General features: G+C 39.7%; 1 protein-coding gene across 1 annotated transcript; it reads right to left on the bottom strand.

Moving 5' to 3' along the window:
* Window positions 1-2,911: 2,911 nt before the first annotated feature.
* On the bottom strand, window positions 2,912-11,858 carry LOC108680830 (homeobox protein unc-4 homolog). The gene is made up of 3 exons (XM_018169747.2): window positions 10,549-11,858; window positions 5,112-5,287; window positions 2,912-4,579 (listed from the first exon to the last, which is right to left on the bottom strand). Exons 1-3 carry the CDS (start codon window positions 10,871-10,873, stop codon window positions 3,581-3,583), a joined length of 1,500 nt encoding a protein of 499 aa, XP_018025236.1. The 5' UTR covers window positions 10,874-11,858; the 3' UTR covers window positions 2,912-3,580.
* Window positions 11,859-14,006: the final 2,148 nt, after the last annotated feature.

The raw sequence follows: 14,006 nt of genomic DNA on the forward strand, positions 1-14,006 counted from the left end.
GTAACGTGTCGATGATCTCGGAGAGAGAGAAAAAAAATTTTATGGATTAGACATCGATTAATGTAGATTCGACGTAGATCAATGATGATTCGACATCGATTAATGCAGATTCGACTTCAGCTAGTGTAGATTCGACATCGATCGGTGCAGATTATTCGATTCAACAAGTTATCAGGTGCAGAAACTTCGACGATCTTCGCCGAATCTGCATAGAAAATTCCTCAATAATCGTCGTTGCGCCCCGCGACATTGCCCTCTCCGTTGCCCACTCCAAATGGGGATTTGCCCACGTCGATCGAGCAAGAATCTGCATTAATTTCTTCATCGATCCGCCTTAATCTTCATCGATCGATCAAGACCTGATTGACTGGGTGGTGTTGGGGTACCGCTGGTGTTTAAGCTTCAAATTTAAGAATTCTCTTGCCCATAATGGTTAATTCCAGGCGTTCAAATGATGGTTTACTCAATGGTAAACTCGCATTTTTAACTATACGATCCAGTTATTGAATGTTTTGCCGAGCGCTCGTTGTATATAAGATTTCATTGAAACAATATGAGACATCCGTGCATTTATTTCGATAGTACTCTATATGAAATTATTTAATTTTATATGTATGCATTTTTTGCGAAATTGATCGACTTTACGTCCTTTGTGGTCGGGCGTCACGCATGCAATGGCTTCATTCCGTGAGCAGTTTATCCCAGTTAAAATTTAGGGCAGGGAATAGAGCAGGCCGTCGCCGGCTGCAGAGCCGGCGTAGAGACGCGACAGAGCAGCGATAGAGCAGAAATGTCCGCTTTAGAGACGATATCGCCAGCCGCGTATCAGCGCTAATTAGCTTCTGAGTACCTGCCCAGGTGTGCTCTGTCCTGCCGTCACGCAGCCCTTACTGAGCACCGCCTGCTCAAACCTGCCCAACGCCTGCTCTGGGGCGGTCTCTTATACACATCTAGATGTGTATAAGAGACAGGTTTTAGGGATAGATGGCCGGTTATAGTTTCACGGCTCCATCCTGCTAAAGCGCGACCAGCCCGGCTAAACCCGGCGCCGGTCTCGGCTCAAAATTTTAACTGGGATGCGCAGCGTGATGCTCCGTGCAGCAGTCACTGTAATGCCTTTTATTCTGGTAACGGTGATGGTGCATGTTTTCGGATAGCCTGATTAATGATTGATCGCATCTTACGTGCCGATGTTGGCAAGCGGATAGAAAAACTCATATAATATATGTATTAATGAACTTGCCTAAGCATTTATTACTCCCCTATAAAGGAAACCAAAAGAGAAGCTCACTCCTCATTAAAAGAATTGACCTCGCCGCCATTGCCGTGATCGTCCGTGAGCAGCGCCCTAAAATTCCTACAACGAGGTAATAAGTAGCTCTAAATCGGACAAACTCGCTACTTTATTCACTGATTGCGCCAACTTTTGCTAAGGTACGGCTCGTAATCGCTACTGTCACAGCTTCTTACTGAGAGCTCCGAATCTCAAAGTTTATTGTCGAATTTGGATCGGGGAAGACTTCAGTAAAATGCGAAGGTCGAGAACTGTGCAGCAGGCGATCAAATGGTTACTAGTGAAACGGTTACAAGCCTCGCTTACTTTGTCATTCATCAATTTGCTATTATTGTAGCAGAATGAGAATGAATGAGGATTTTCTCGATAGTTTACAGTCACATAAATTTACAATATTTTCACAATCCCATTCATTCTCCTCAGGATTTACTCTGTTTGTAACTTTCATACCTAGAATAGAATAATGATGATAGATCGACAACATTTTGACATGGGCTGGGATTGACAGGTGTCTTGATGCTTGGAAATAGCGCAGCGGTACATGGAGCTTGCTACCTAATTTAGTTTGCTATGCTAGAATTAGTTTCAAATTATACTTTCATCGATAATTCACTCCAACACCTGAGCTGGTGCTGTAAATACTGCTTCCGCCACACGAACCTTTAGTTGGCTGAAAATTTTACCAAAAAAATCGTTTTCACCATTTTTGATGCCGTGGAGAGCAGTCTTATGAAGCGATGCAGCTGGAACATCTAACACGAATGTGTCTTCTGGTCAAAGTCGGTTTTAATTTAAGTATTGATGTGTGCATTGAAATAAGTATTGTTTTTATTATTCATATAATTATTGATAAAAGCAGTGATGTATATAAGTATTTATGGCATTGATGTGGGTTCTTATCAGTCGTATATAGGTACTTAATACTTGAGGTATTTCCTACACCCGATCTCCAGTCAACGTCCATAAACCCCGGAATCACGAGAACAATTTGAGGTTCGTACTTCGTCCTATATCATACTTAGAGGAAGTTAAATTTCGAAAAAAATTGAAATGTATGTAATATTTTTTCAACTAAAGAATTAGGCGCATAAAACATCTCATACTGCCGATTTTTTTGGGTGAATTTACCGAAAATATTTATGCTAAATTTTATAAAATTTGTGTATAGAATTTTGCACAACAAACATTCATATTTGATTATAACCACTGCCATGCATAGAACAGCGGTATCACAGCTCATTGCATGTCTCCTGAGTTACGCGAGATATAAGTGATAATTACGGTATCACCTCTCTCTAATTTCTTGTTCATCAAGAAGATGACAAGAAATTGAAAATACACGAAAGGCTCGTGATTTCCCCGAAATTAATTAAATCAGTGGAATTCCATTATTTAACTGCTGCTTGAAGTGGCTGGGTTACATTTGAGCCAGCAATGAATTTAATTTTTATTTCTGGTAAGATGGAAGAAAATTTCAAAATTAGTGTTTATTAATTATATGTTTTCGTTCGCGTTTGTTAGTGAATGTTCATCTACTGCCCAAGACAAATTTTAACTGTTCAACAACGCTTATGGTTAGTTTTACTGCTTTTCGGAAAGGATAAATGAAACAGACCAATGTCTTAAAACATTCAATGGAGACTAATTCATTTCTACGACACGTACAACGAATTAAGTTAAACGGAACCGAATGACGTACGTAGGTGATATGTTCCACACGAAGGATACATCGCTATCATCATACCTCTGTCTCGTAATGTATGTATATTCTAATAGATGATCCGGACGCTTGCTTATTATATACACCAAACGCATGGTATTTCACACGCTTTATTGCACTTCTTTGGAACGTGAAAGTATTTTCTGTTACTGTGCTGTGTTGATACGTAAAAGGTGCTATTTTAAAACGCAATTCGAAGACTGAACATCAATCTTGGCTGGTTCCCATTCACGGTCTGCAGAGATAAACCCTCCTTTGATTTTCCTTTGGAATTGTTTCGTAAGACATTGCTGATTCTAACAACCAATTGTTTTTTTAAAGGAAGATAGCATTCGTTATGTATAAACACGAACTGACATATCTTTTCTAAATTGGCCTGAATACGATTTCTAAATGAAGATTTTAAAAACACCCTGACCCAAAATAATCATTGGGAAACTATCATTCACACGACCTGATATAGACTGTCAAGAGTTTTGCTTGGATGACATTAATAATTTCTTAGTAAAAAGTTAACAGCAACGACATATAGAGCCCGGAAACAATGATGGGTATCATCTTCAGGTTCAGGATTGTGTGTGGAGGGTGGCAGTGACAGGCGAGACGTGCAGCCACGCAGGCAGCCTGTCAGCCTGCCATCGTTTGTGCCACTCCTCTGCCAGCAGCGTCGTGCTGCTCCTCAAATACTGCCACAACTCCTGCTTCTGGCTCAAGTTAGGTTCATCCTCAGGCTCAGACTTACATAGGCTTATAGGCTGGAAGTGAGAGTGAGTAAACTGGTCCGGGGAATTACGGGTATCGGTTTTAAGAAAGAACGCCGGGTGGTTTACGTGAACTTCCGCGTCTACGCGAGACAAAAATTCAGACTTGGGTTCGGGCTCGTCGTTCTGCAGCTTAATGAGAGGTATGGGCCTGATTTCACCGGCAGCGTTTACGTCGTCAGAATCGCTGCATGAGGTCGTAGAGGAATTTAACGACAAGTTATGAGACGTGACGTGTGAAGGAGACGAATATTGGGCAACAACAACTGACGAAGATGGACTTGAAAGCGGCGTATGGACTGGCGAATCTCTTTTGCAAGTCATCGGTGAGGGCGAACATCGATGCTGGGACGGGGGAGATGAAGGGTACGAATGTACCGGCGACGGAGCTGCCCTCATGAGGGTACCCGGTGATGGAGGACCCTTTTCCTCGGAATGCATCGGAGCCAAAAGTCTTTCAATTGTAAAACACGAGCTCTTGACTGATAATATCGTCGGCTGACACTCCTTGACTGGTGCGCCTTTTCTTCTCTTTGACTCTTCCTTGGCTTGGTTCTCATCGTACTCCTTGCGCAGCTGCTCGATGGAGACATGGACGCCCTTGAGGGCGAGCTTGCGCTGCTGCCGCTCGAGTTGCTTCTGAATTCTCTTCTCTTTGCGGTGCTGCTCACGCCTCGCCAGCTCCTCGGGGGGGATTGGCTCCCCCGAGCACGTCTGGGGGTGCGCGTTGTGGGCGGGGCGGCCCGGGCCCTTGCGGGTCTGCTCCTTCTTGCGCCACTTCGCCCGACGGTTCTGGTACCAAACCTGGATTGAGATTTGAAATTTTTAATTAAAATCTAGGAATGGACCCCAATGATGTCTCTACACTGTAATCGAAAAAAAATTATTGGAATCTTTAATTTATTTGTTCCTAATCTGCTTGACACCCTGCAGTTCACTACAGAAAATACTATTCTCAGGGGGCGTATGTCATTTCAACCTCAGGCGATAATTTGACGACGATTCTATGACTTACAAGTCAGCTGTTAGGAGTCATTTGGTAGGTAGTAAAACCTGAGCGTCTTGACTAATATTTGTTATTGTACGTCTTGCTAAAGAATTCCTCTTGGAAAACTTTGATTACTATATAGATGAGTATTACTTTGATTACTATATAGATGAACACCACCTGGCAGTGTACTCACGGCAACTCTGCTCTCTGTGAGGGCCAGCCTCATGGCGAGGGCTTTCCTCATATATACCTCCTGGCAGTGTACTCACGGCAACTCTGCTCTCTGTGAGAGCCAGCCTCATGGCGAGGGCTTCCCTCATAAACACCACCTGGCAGTGTACTCACGGCAACTCTGCTCTCTGTGAGGGCCAGCCTCATGGCGAGGGCTTCCCTCATAAAGACGTCTGGGTAATGTGAGGACTCGAAGGCTCGCTCCAGCTCCTCCAGCTGCCACGAGTTGAAGTTTGTGCGCGACCGCCGCCGCTTAGACGCCGCGTCGCCAGCGTCGCTGCCGTCGTCGTCTGGAAATAATGAATGCCCCTGCAAATTACTTTAATGAACGCGATTTTGTTCATTCACATTATTCCTTAAAAATCTAAAATGTGAGAAATCTAAACACAACGAAGTCTCCGATTGCAGTTCTATTGCGGGAGTGACTTCGTTTTGAAAAGTCCTTTTTGGAAACGAAATTCAACTCCAGATTGTACTATTGTTTGTTTTATGGACTCTGATATTTATGGTATGCAGTATGTAGAGGGAAAACTTGAAGGGTTTCTTTAGTTATGTATCTTCACGTAACAAATATTTCTTCTATTCTCTTTCTCTCTCTCTCTCCGAGTTGCTCAACTGCAGCGCGTCTCTCCGGGGGGTCGTAAGGGCGCGGCGCCCCCTTGCCAATTAATAGGAACATTTCTCGGCGGGCCGATTCCCATTTAAGCTCGCCGACCCCAAGAAACGAGCACTCTGATTGCCTCGAGCCGCGCTGCTTAGTCGTAATTTCCGAGCTTCACTCTTGTACTCTTGTATTGCCTGCGCTACACCCCCCTGCCCTCACTCTTGTATTGCCTGCCACACACCGCCCCTGCCCTCACTCTTGTATTGCCTGCCACACACCTGCCCTCACTCTTGTATTGCCTGCTACACGTCCCTTTGCCCTCACTCTTGTAATGCCTGCTACACGCCGCCCCCCCTGCCCTCACTCTTGTATTGCCTGCTACACGCCGCCCTGCCCTCACTCTTGTATTGCCTGCTACACGGCAATACACTCTTGTTCTCAGGGTGCCACTGAAGAATGTCTTCTAACTAATACATTGGAAGTAATAATAAATAAATTATCGGAGACGCAAGCCAAATAGCGTGGTCACGCCTCGAGAGTTTTGCAGCCTGCGCGAAGTGAGTCTGGCAGCTATTTTCCCCCGGTTTAATCACTGATCAATTTATTAGCAAAACAATGGATAAACTTTCGATTTCTGCAGCATTATCTCCATGGTCAATTAAGTGATTTACAACATTATTACAGATATCATGTGCAGCATTATTGTATCATCGTCAAGATGAAGCGTTAATGAAAATCGTGATATAGTCAACTAAATTGGGAGTTAATCTATAACATGAGGTCACTATCAATATATTATATATGCTATCGATGAGCCCGCGGCCGATTCCGCGCCACTTTGAAACCCGAAGTAAAGGCTGCTAATATTATGGAGTTATTTTTCTCGAATTATTACTTTTTTATAATTTTATTATTCTACTAAATGAAGTTAAAATTCTTGTGGGAAATAATTTTGTCTTCATTTATCTTGAAATTTAAAAAAAATTGTTGCCTTTTCAATTCCTAGTATACTAACCGCAGGTTAAATCTCGAGTTATCATACAAAGTAACTGCTGAATAATTGTAGACGGTAGCATTCTGAATTAAATTAATCCTCCTATTCAGTTATAGAACATCGGCATAATCATGAATTGATCCTAACTTTATCTATTCAGAATGATTGATCTATTCTTATTTAGTTTAGTTTCATTATTTATTCACTTACACTCACTTGAGTATTTACAGTGATGGATATACACTGCGCACACTTGCGTATTGTTCAACACTGTATAATATGGCATTCATTTCCTATCCATCTATGGTCAAAATCAACCGGTTATTGCTGCACAAAATCATGTTAGGCTTATATACGATTGCAAATCACGAGCTCATGTTATTTCAAGGCTGTCAAAATTTCACGAGCAATAAACAAAAAATAATTTTCAGAAAGTATGATAAAATATCCACGCCAAACATGATTACAGTTGGCCGTTATTTGTTTTTTTCTTGTTTATTCAGGTAATGTTAACAAAATCTTATAATGATAATGTTTAAAAGAATTTTATTCACATTTGCTTGAAGTTTTCATTAGGCCATTTTATAATTTAATATCGAAAGTAATTTAGCAGACTGATGAATTTATTTAACCTCCTCGCAACAAGGTGCGGAAATACTGCTATAGCAACTGCCTCGACCAACAGACAAACAAGTAAAATTTCTAAAATTATTGATATAATTCAATATATTTTCCATAATCCATAGTGAGATAGTCGCACATTCATGTGACTACTTTTTCCCTGAGCAGTTCTGTGCAACTTGAACTCCTGGACAAGCGATGGGTAATTTACGATCAGAGCTCGCAGCGTTCGATCTCTGAATGCGGTGATGTTTCCCGAAATTTGAAGCGGTAGCATAATGGCCGACCGTCGGAATATCGGCGATGCAGATCACGCGTCTCGCCAAATGGCTTACCAAACTGAAGGAATTCCCAGCGGAAATATATTTTATTTTGTCTGCCAATAGTTTAGGATGGACTGCGACCCACGAGTGTAGCTCCTAAAAATAAGCAAGACTCCCCGTCGCACGGCGCAGGCATGGCAATCCAAGATTTGATAAAATATAACTCAGAAATGATGGCTGAACAATCTTTGGTACGTAATCGATAGTACGTGCTATCTTTGGTACGTGATCGATATAACGTGTTATATTTGGTAACGCACTTGATATTACGAGCTATCTTAATTAGTACGCACTCGATATTACGCGCTATCTTTGGTATACGCACTTATCACGTACTATTTTAATATTACTTGCCCGGACAAAATACCGCCTGATTTATTCACATCTGTTTTCGGTAATTTCCAAGGTGTGGTTAATGTGACATGCAAACGGATTAATTGTACACCCTAGACCTGGCAACAGCTGTGCGATGGCCTGGTGACGTCAGAGATGAATTTAAACACGCTTCACGTACAGACACAGGTTCTTTCATGCATTTTTTGGGGTTCTTTTGCTCTGCGTACTGATAATAAGCCGTTAAAATGTTTATGCATTCTCACTATCAACAGTAAAATCCACTGTACAGAAGTAATTAAAAAAACAGGCACTATAATACTGAGTGCATTGTATGGTTTGATCACAAATACGAGTCCCTTATTGAGATTTTTATTTAAAAAAATATAAATGTGCAATATAGCGCAAGGCCTTTCCGGCTCTGCCATGTTACGTGAATAAGGTGAAGTCTACAGAACAAATTCGATCGTGTTATTATTTACGTGTAACAGATTTGTGTTACAGTTCTAACAGATTCGATCGTATTATTATGTTATTATCAGATCATTTTGAAGGGGTTTAATAAGCAGGTATTTTTGCTCCTGAAATGCATGTTCATGGTCTTCGCTATAAATTTGTTCTAGAGATTCGTTGATGAAGCCGTCATCTCGACAGTTGATTTGTCAATTATCAATTCATCGTAAATTATTGTTGCTTTGGTCTTTCGCTTTGTTTGCAACCACTCAGCAGCAAATGAGGCGTAATCTGAACATAATAAAACGCTTGCAGTTATCTTAATTGGCTCATCTTATATTGTAATTTGTCTCCTGAACATGTATAGGCCACTAGAACAATAGCACGTGGAAACTATAGAAAGATTATGAAATAATATCACCATGGTGAAGAAATTAAGTTATAATTGAGTAATTAATTATATTAAAGAGGTTCTATGGAATAGATTTTTCACAACCAAATTTATACGTTTTAATTTTTAAACGGCGTTTTGGTAAAGATTTTTCTACGTTGCCTAAACAGTGGAAGTTTATATCGCACATTATATAGGCTATATAAAGTTTGTTGCATGCGTGGCTTAGAACAAACATGAATAAACTATTAATAGAATGATTCCTTGTGTGTAATTGTTCGCGTAACTTCATCAATTCACGTAAATTAAGCATTCTAACGTTCACCACTAGAAGATAGTTATAATGGATGCTAGTTAATTTCGTCTAAACTCTTATTCCTGATGCACTATAGAAGTTCTGCAGCTGCACAGTGTCTGCTATAAGTTTTATCAAGCGTCCAAATGATCGAAGTACATGGTTATTCTGATTGATATAGACCCAATTTAATATATTCATATTTATTTAGGTAAAAATTCAAAATAAATTATCAAAACATCAATAGAGGAATTAAAATTTTTACATATTTATAAATGTTCAATACCCAAAATAATTGGCATCTTGATGTCCGAAAGTCACTTTTCGAGCGTTGGGTATGATGCATAGAGCATATATATAGAAAATGAAGATCTACTGCATGCAGTTCTACAAGTTCTCTACACTCCTGGCTATATACCGAGATCATCTGATCCCAACCCCATGTGACTATTTCTTATGGGGTTACGTGCAAGGAAGCTGTTTACGTCTCGCCTATATATACCAGCAAATCTCGTTAGATATATGGATGCATATAGGAAATGAAGAGTTGGCTTTACACTTCTGGCCACCGAGATCACCTGATTTCACCTGAGTTTGGCTACCGTTTAGATATTTGCCGTGCAGCACAATTATAAAGGAGGACAAATATATCTTGAACATTTGTAAATATGTAAAAAAATTATATGAATATTTCTCACTCAATTGGTGTATAAATTATTAATTTTGAATTCATACTTAAATATGAACATTAAATTGGGTTTATCATTTAGCATAATCCAGTATTTTAACTCATTTATGCCCTTTGCACAATTCCAGTCACTCCCTCAATTCCTGACTTTTAGTGGTTTCTTTAGGAAATCCCTCTTCCCATACATTTCTTGTCTCCCATAAGATTCAATTAAAACATATCAATCACCACCCAGTTCTGGATTTTTTCCTTGAATTCAAACATCAAAACTGCTCACACCAAGTTTCACACAATCTGCGCAGAGCTGGTAAGTTCTAGTTTAAATATTATTCAAGCGTGGAAGCTACATAGACGCTGTCTCTGGATCCAAGAACATTTCTTGACGTGATGAATTTAGTTTTCATAGTAACATCAAAGTTACGTCATAATTATACCATGCATTTAGATACGTTAAAGTTGATTACGCGAGACAAGTTGTTTCACTTGTTCAGATAAATCATCGGTTCATCGCATTGTGACTGCATCACTCATAAAAACTCAGGTCAAAAACGAAGAAGCAATATAGCCTCCGAGTTTGGAGAAACTCATCTAAGCGCATTCATTTATTTCACCTTACATTAACTTTACCATCGTTCTTACTGTCTTTTATGAACAACTTAATTGCTTGTAAACAATGAGACCCTTTCACATTGTTTACAAACATTTTTATTCAATTCCTTGTCATCTGCAGAACTATTTTATGGAAAGACATATCTAAAACTTTTCTAAATATGTGCCATAATAATATATAATAAATAATATATAATAATACGCAAATTATCTAAAAGTTCCTTTATGATAATTACGAACCTTTGTTGCTGTCGTGCTCCCCATTCTGTGGCTGATGAAGGTAGAAGGGGAACGGCGGCCGGGGAAGGTTGAGACTCAACGCTCCCCAGGGGTACAGACTCCCCATGAGCTGGTCCAGGTGCGGGGAAGAAAGATGTGGGGAAGTGAGGCTTGGGGATGACAAGTGCGGCGATGTGAGGTTTGGTGGGGAAAAGTGTGGAGAAGTAAGTGTAGCGGAGGTCAGGCTCGCGGTGGACAAGTGGACGTTGGGGAAAGCTGAGGGAGTCAAAGGGGCTAGAGGAACTGGTCTGGGGATTGGTGCTAACACCTGTTGTTGTTGCTGCATCTTGAGGATCTGTGCGTGTTTTCAACTAGTCATGTATGTGGTATAGAATAACTAAAGAGATATACGGTGCAGAAACTTTGATGGTGAAAAGTATGAAGTTGGAGACTGAAGTTCGGTTTTTCTCTGTGTGGACTAGCTGCGCTAGGTGTTGTATATATATGTATAGTCAACAGGACGTCTTGTATTGATCATTCGTTATTTTTTCAGAGAATTTTATAGGCAATTTACTCTTCACATTATCGCGTCAAGCGGCGACATCATTTCTGTTTAGATATATAAAACTCGAAATTCGGAATCATCGGAGATTTTCGGAATCATCGTTGTGTGGTAGACGGTAATTTTGACATTTACGACTCAGCAATAACGAATGCACACTGTAGTTTTCTTCAAAAATTTCAAGTTCTATGCATCCCTAAAACTCACGGTTTACTCTGCAGTTACACAAAAAAATAATGTCGAGTTTTTCTGCTGAATATCTTGAATAAATAATTAACACTCAAGTTGATGGGATATAATCTGTATAGTTTGAGGTAAAACCCTACGTCATGTGGATGAATGTGAATCCTGCAGCGCGTGGTCTTACAGAAACGTCTGTCTCATATGTCCCTCTTATGTCTGGTTCACTTGGTTTTGCATTAACACCTTTTATGTTCTGATAAATGGAATTTGCACCGCAAATATTACCAGTTTTAACAGTTTTCTTGCGTCAGTTCCGTGAGAAGTTTTCTCTTCTCAGTGACCGATCCAAATCATACCACCATATGTCGGTATAATCAAGTTGTATTTAAGATCACTCTAGCAGAGCTCAGTAACTCTGAAACGGGATCAGCACGAACGCTAAATAACACAAGCCAGCGTCGCTAATATAACACAAGTAAGCACAATTATGGGTGTTCCAGAGGCGCGATATTTTTTTCTGTTCGTCTCACGAGACGGAAGACTGACTACGTTATCTCTGCGCCGCACTTCACAACCTGGTTGTAACGATACCAATGATGGAGTGGCCAGGCATTATTTGCAGTGCCATATGAACCTAACTCCTCCCCTTACATTTTGTGTCCTAAAGTCCAGCCCTTGGCCAACTCCACCTCACAAAGGGCGTGTAAACCTGTCCCTCCTACAGAACCTCCCTCGGGTTCAGACCCCGCCTCGGGGTTGTTTTTTTTAGGTGCTGGGGGTAAGCCCAGGGCTCTGCTGCTGGTTCTAAATTGCGTCGGGCTTATACGCCACTCACCTCGTGCCTAACGAAATATTCTAGACGTACAATTTCCATAGACGGCTTCTTTGATTTAGAAATCATCGCGGCAGGACAAGTGAAATTGCACTTGCATTTGTACAAGGCCTTTGGCGCAGCTCGCTGGGATGTTCTCAGCAGCCTTCGTGCAATGTAAACGAACTGATAGTAATTATAGTTAACGAACTGATATGTTTCAATAAAAAGGATTTGCTAGTCATTTGTAAAAGAACTGCTAGTAAGTAATAAACGAACTACTGGTAATTATTCAATGAACTGCTAGTAATTAGTATAACAAAATAAACTGTTATACTAGTCAACAAACGGCTAGTATACGTCATTTGTAAACGAACTGCTAAAATATTAATAAAGGAGCTGCTGACAAGTTGTTAACCACCTGATAGTAATTAGTCAACGAGCTGCTAGTAATTAGGGAACGAACTGCTAGTATAATTAGGGAACGAACCGCTAGTAATTAGGGATCGAACCGCTAGTATAATTAGGGAAAAATCGAGCTGCTAGTAACTATAAAGGGGCTGCTAATAAAATAGGGAACAAGCTGCTAGTAATTATATAGTCAACGAACTGCTTGTAATTAGTCAACTAAACTGCTAGTAATTATAGTCGCGAACTACTAGTAATTAATAAGTCAACGAACTGCTAGTAATAAGTCAACGAACTGCTAGTAATTAGTCAATTAATTGCTAGTAATTATATAGTCAAAAAATTGCTAGTAATTATTCAACAAACTGCTAGTATATAATTAATCAAAGAACTGCTCGTAATTAGTCACAAACTAATAGTAACTAGTCAATGAGCTACTAGTAATTAGTCAACTAAATGCTAGTAATTAGTCAAAGAACTACTAGTAATTAGTCAACTAAATGCTAGTAATTAGTCAACGAACTGCTAGTAATTAGTCAACTAACTGCTAGTAATTAGTTAACGAACTGCTAGTAATTAGTCAACGAACTGCTAGTAATTAGTCAAAGAACTGCTAGTAATTAGTAAACTAACTGCTAGTAATTAGTCAAAGAACTGCTAGTAATTAGTCAACTAACTGCTATTAATTAGTCAAAGAACTGCTAGTAATTAGTCAACTAACTGCTAGTAATTAGCCAAAGAACTGCTAGTAATTAGTAAACTAACTGCTAGTAATTAGTCAAAGAACTGCTAGTAATTATAGCCAAATAACTACTAGTAATTAGTCAAAGAACTGCTAGTAATTAGTCAACTAACTGCTAGTAATTAGTCAACGAACTGCTAGTAATTAGTCAACTAACTGCCAATAATTAGTCAACGAACTGCTAGTAATTAGTCAACGAACTGCTAGTAATTAGTCAACGAAGTGCTTGTAATTAGTCAACTAACTGCCAGTAATTGGTCAACGAACTGCCATTAATTACTAATTAGTCAACGAACTGCTTGTGTACCGCATCAGCGTCAGCAGGTCATTCGATCGTCAAATGGGGTCCTTCAAGTGTGTGTTCATATATTCTTATAATAATGGCTTCATGTTACCTTGTTAACTTTTTCAATCGGGAAAAATTAGAATTTAAATATAATTTTGAATCTAAATTGAATATTTGAAATCAGCATATAACTTTAGAAGTATATAATTTAAGGTAGCGTTTTAACAAAAACACTTCACTAGAACATCGTTTGACACGCATCACTGTCAAGCGCAAGTGATGTGTAGGACATTAAAATTAAAAACAGCAACATGGTCGTTTGAGCGCCAGGGTACAGATATTGTATTCACCGCAGCTTCATGTAATTAATAATATATCAAAATTCATGGTCGTTGTCTGGATATTATAGTACAATACATCAATAAGACCTTCCATTGCTCATAATAAATTGATGTTTAGACTCAATTAACATGATATGTTTTCAATA

This window comes from Hyalella azteca, unplaced genomic scaffold (assembly GCF_000764305.2).
Source record: "Hyalella azteca isolate HAZT.00-mixed unplaced genomic scaffold, Hazt_2.0.2 contig13830, whole genome shotgun sequence".
Taxonomy (NCBI): Eukaryota; Metazoa; Arthropoda; class Malacostraca; order Amphipoda; family Hyalellidae; genus Hyalella; species Hyalella azteca.

Bases quoted from the DNA above. Each gene is read 5' to 3' on its own strand.
- LOC108680830 (XM_018169747.2), bottom strand. From the start codon at position 10,873: ATGCAGCAACAACAACAGGTGTTAGCACCAATCCCCAGACCAGTTCCT. The intron at 5,288-10,548 runs GTTCGTAATTAT...CATTATTTCCAG, and splicing joins GGAGCACGACAGCAACAAAG to ACGACGACGGCAGCGACGCT. The intron at 4,580-5,111 runs GTGAGTACACTG...ATCTCAATCCAG, and splicing joins TCACAGAGAGCAGAGTTGCC to GTTTGGTACCAGAACCGTCG.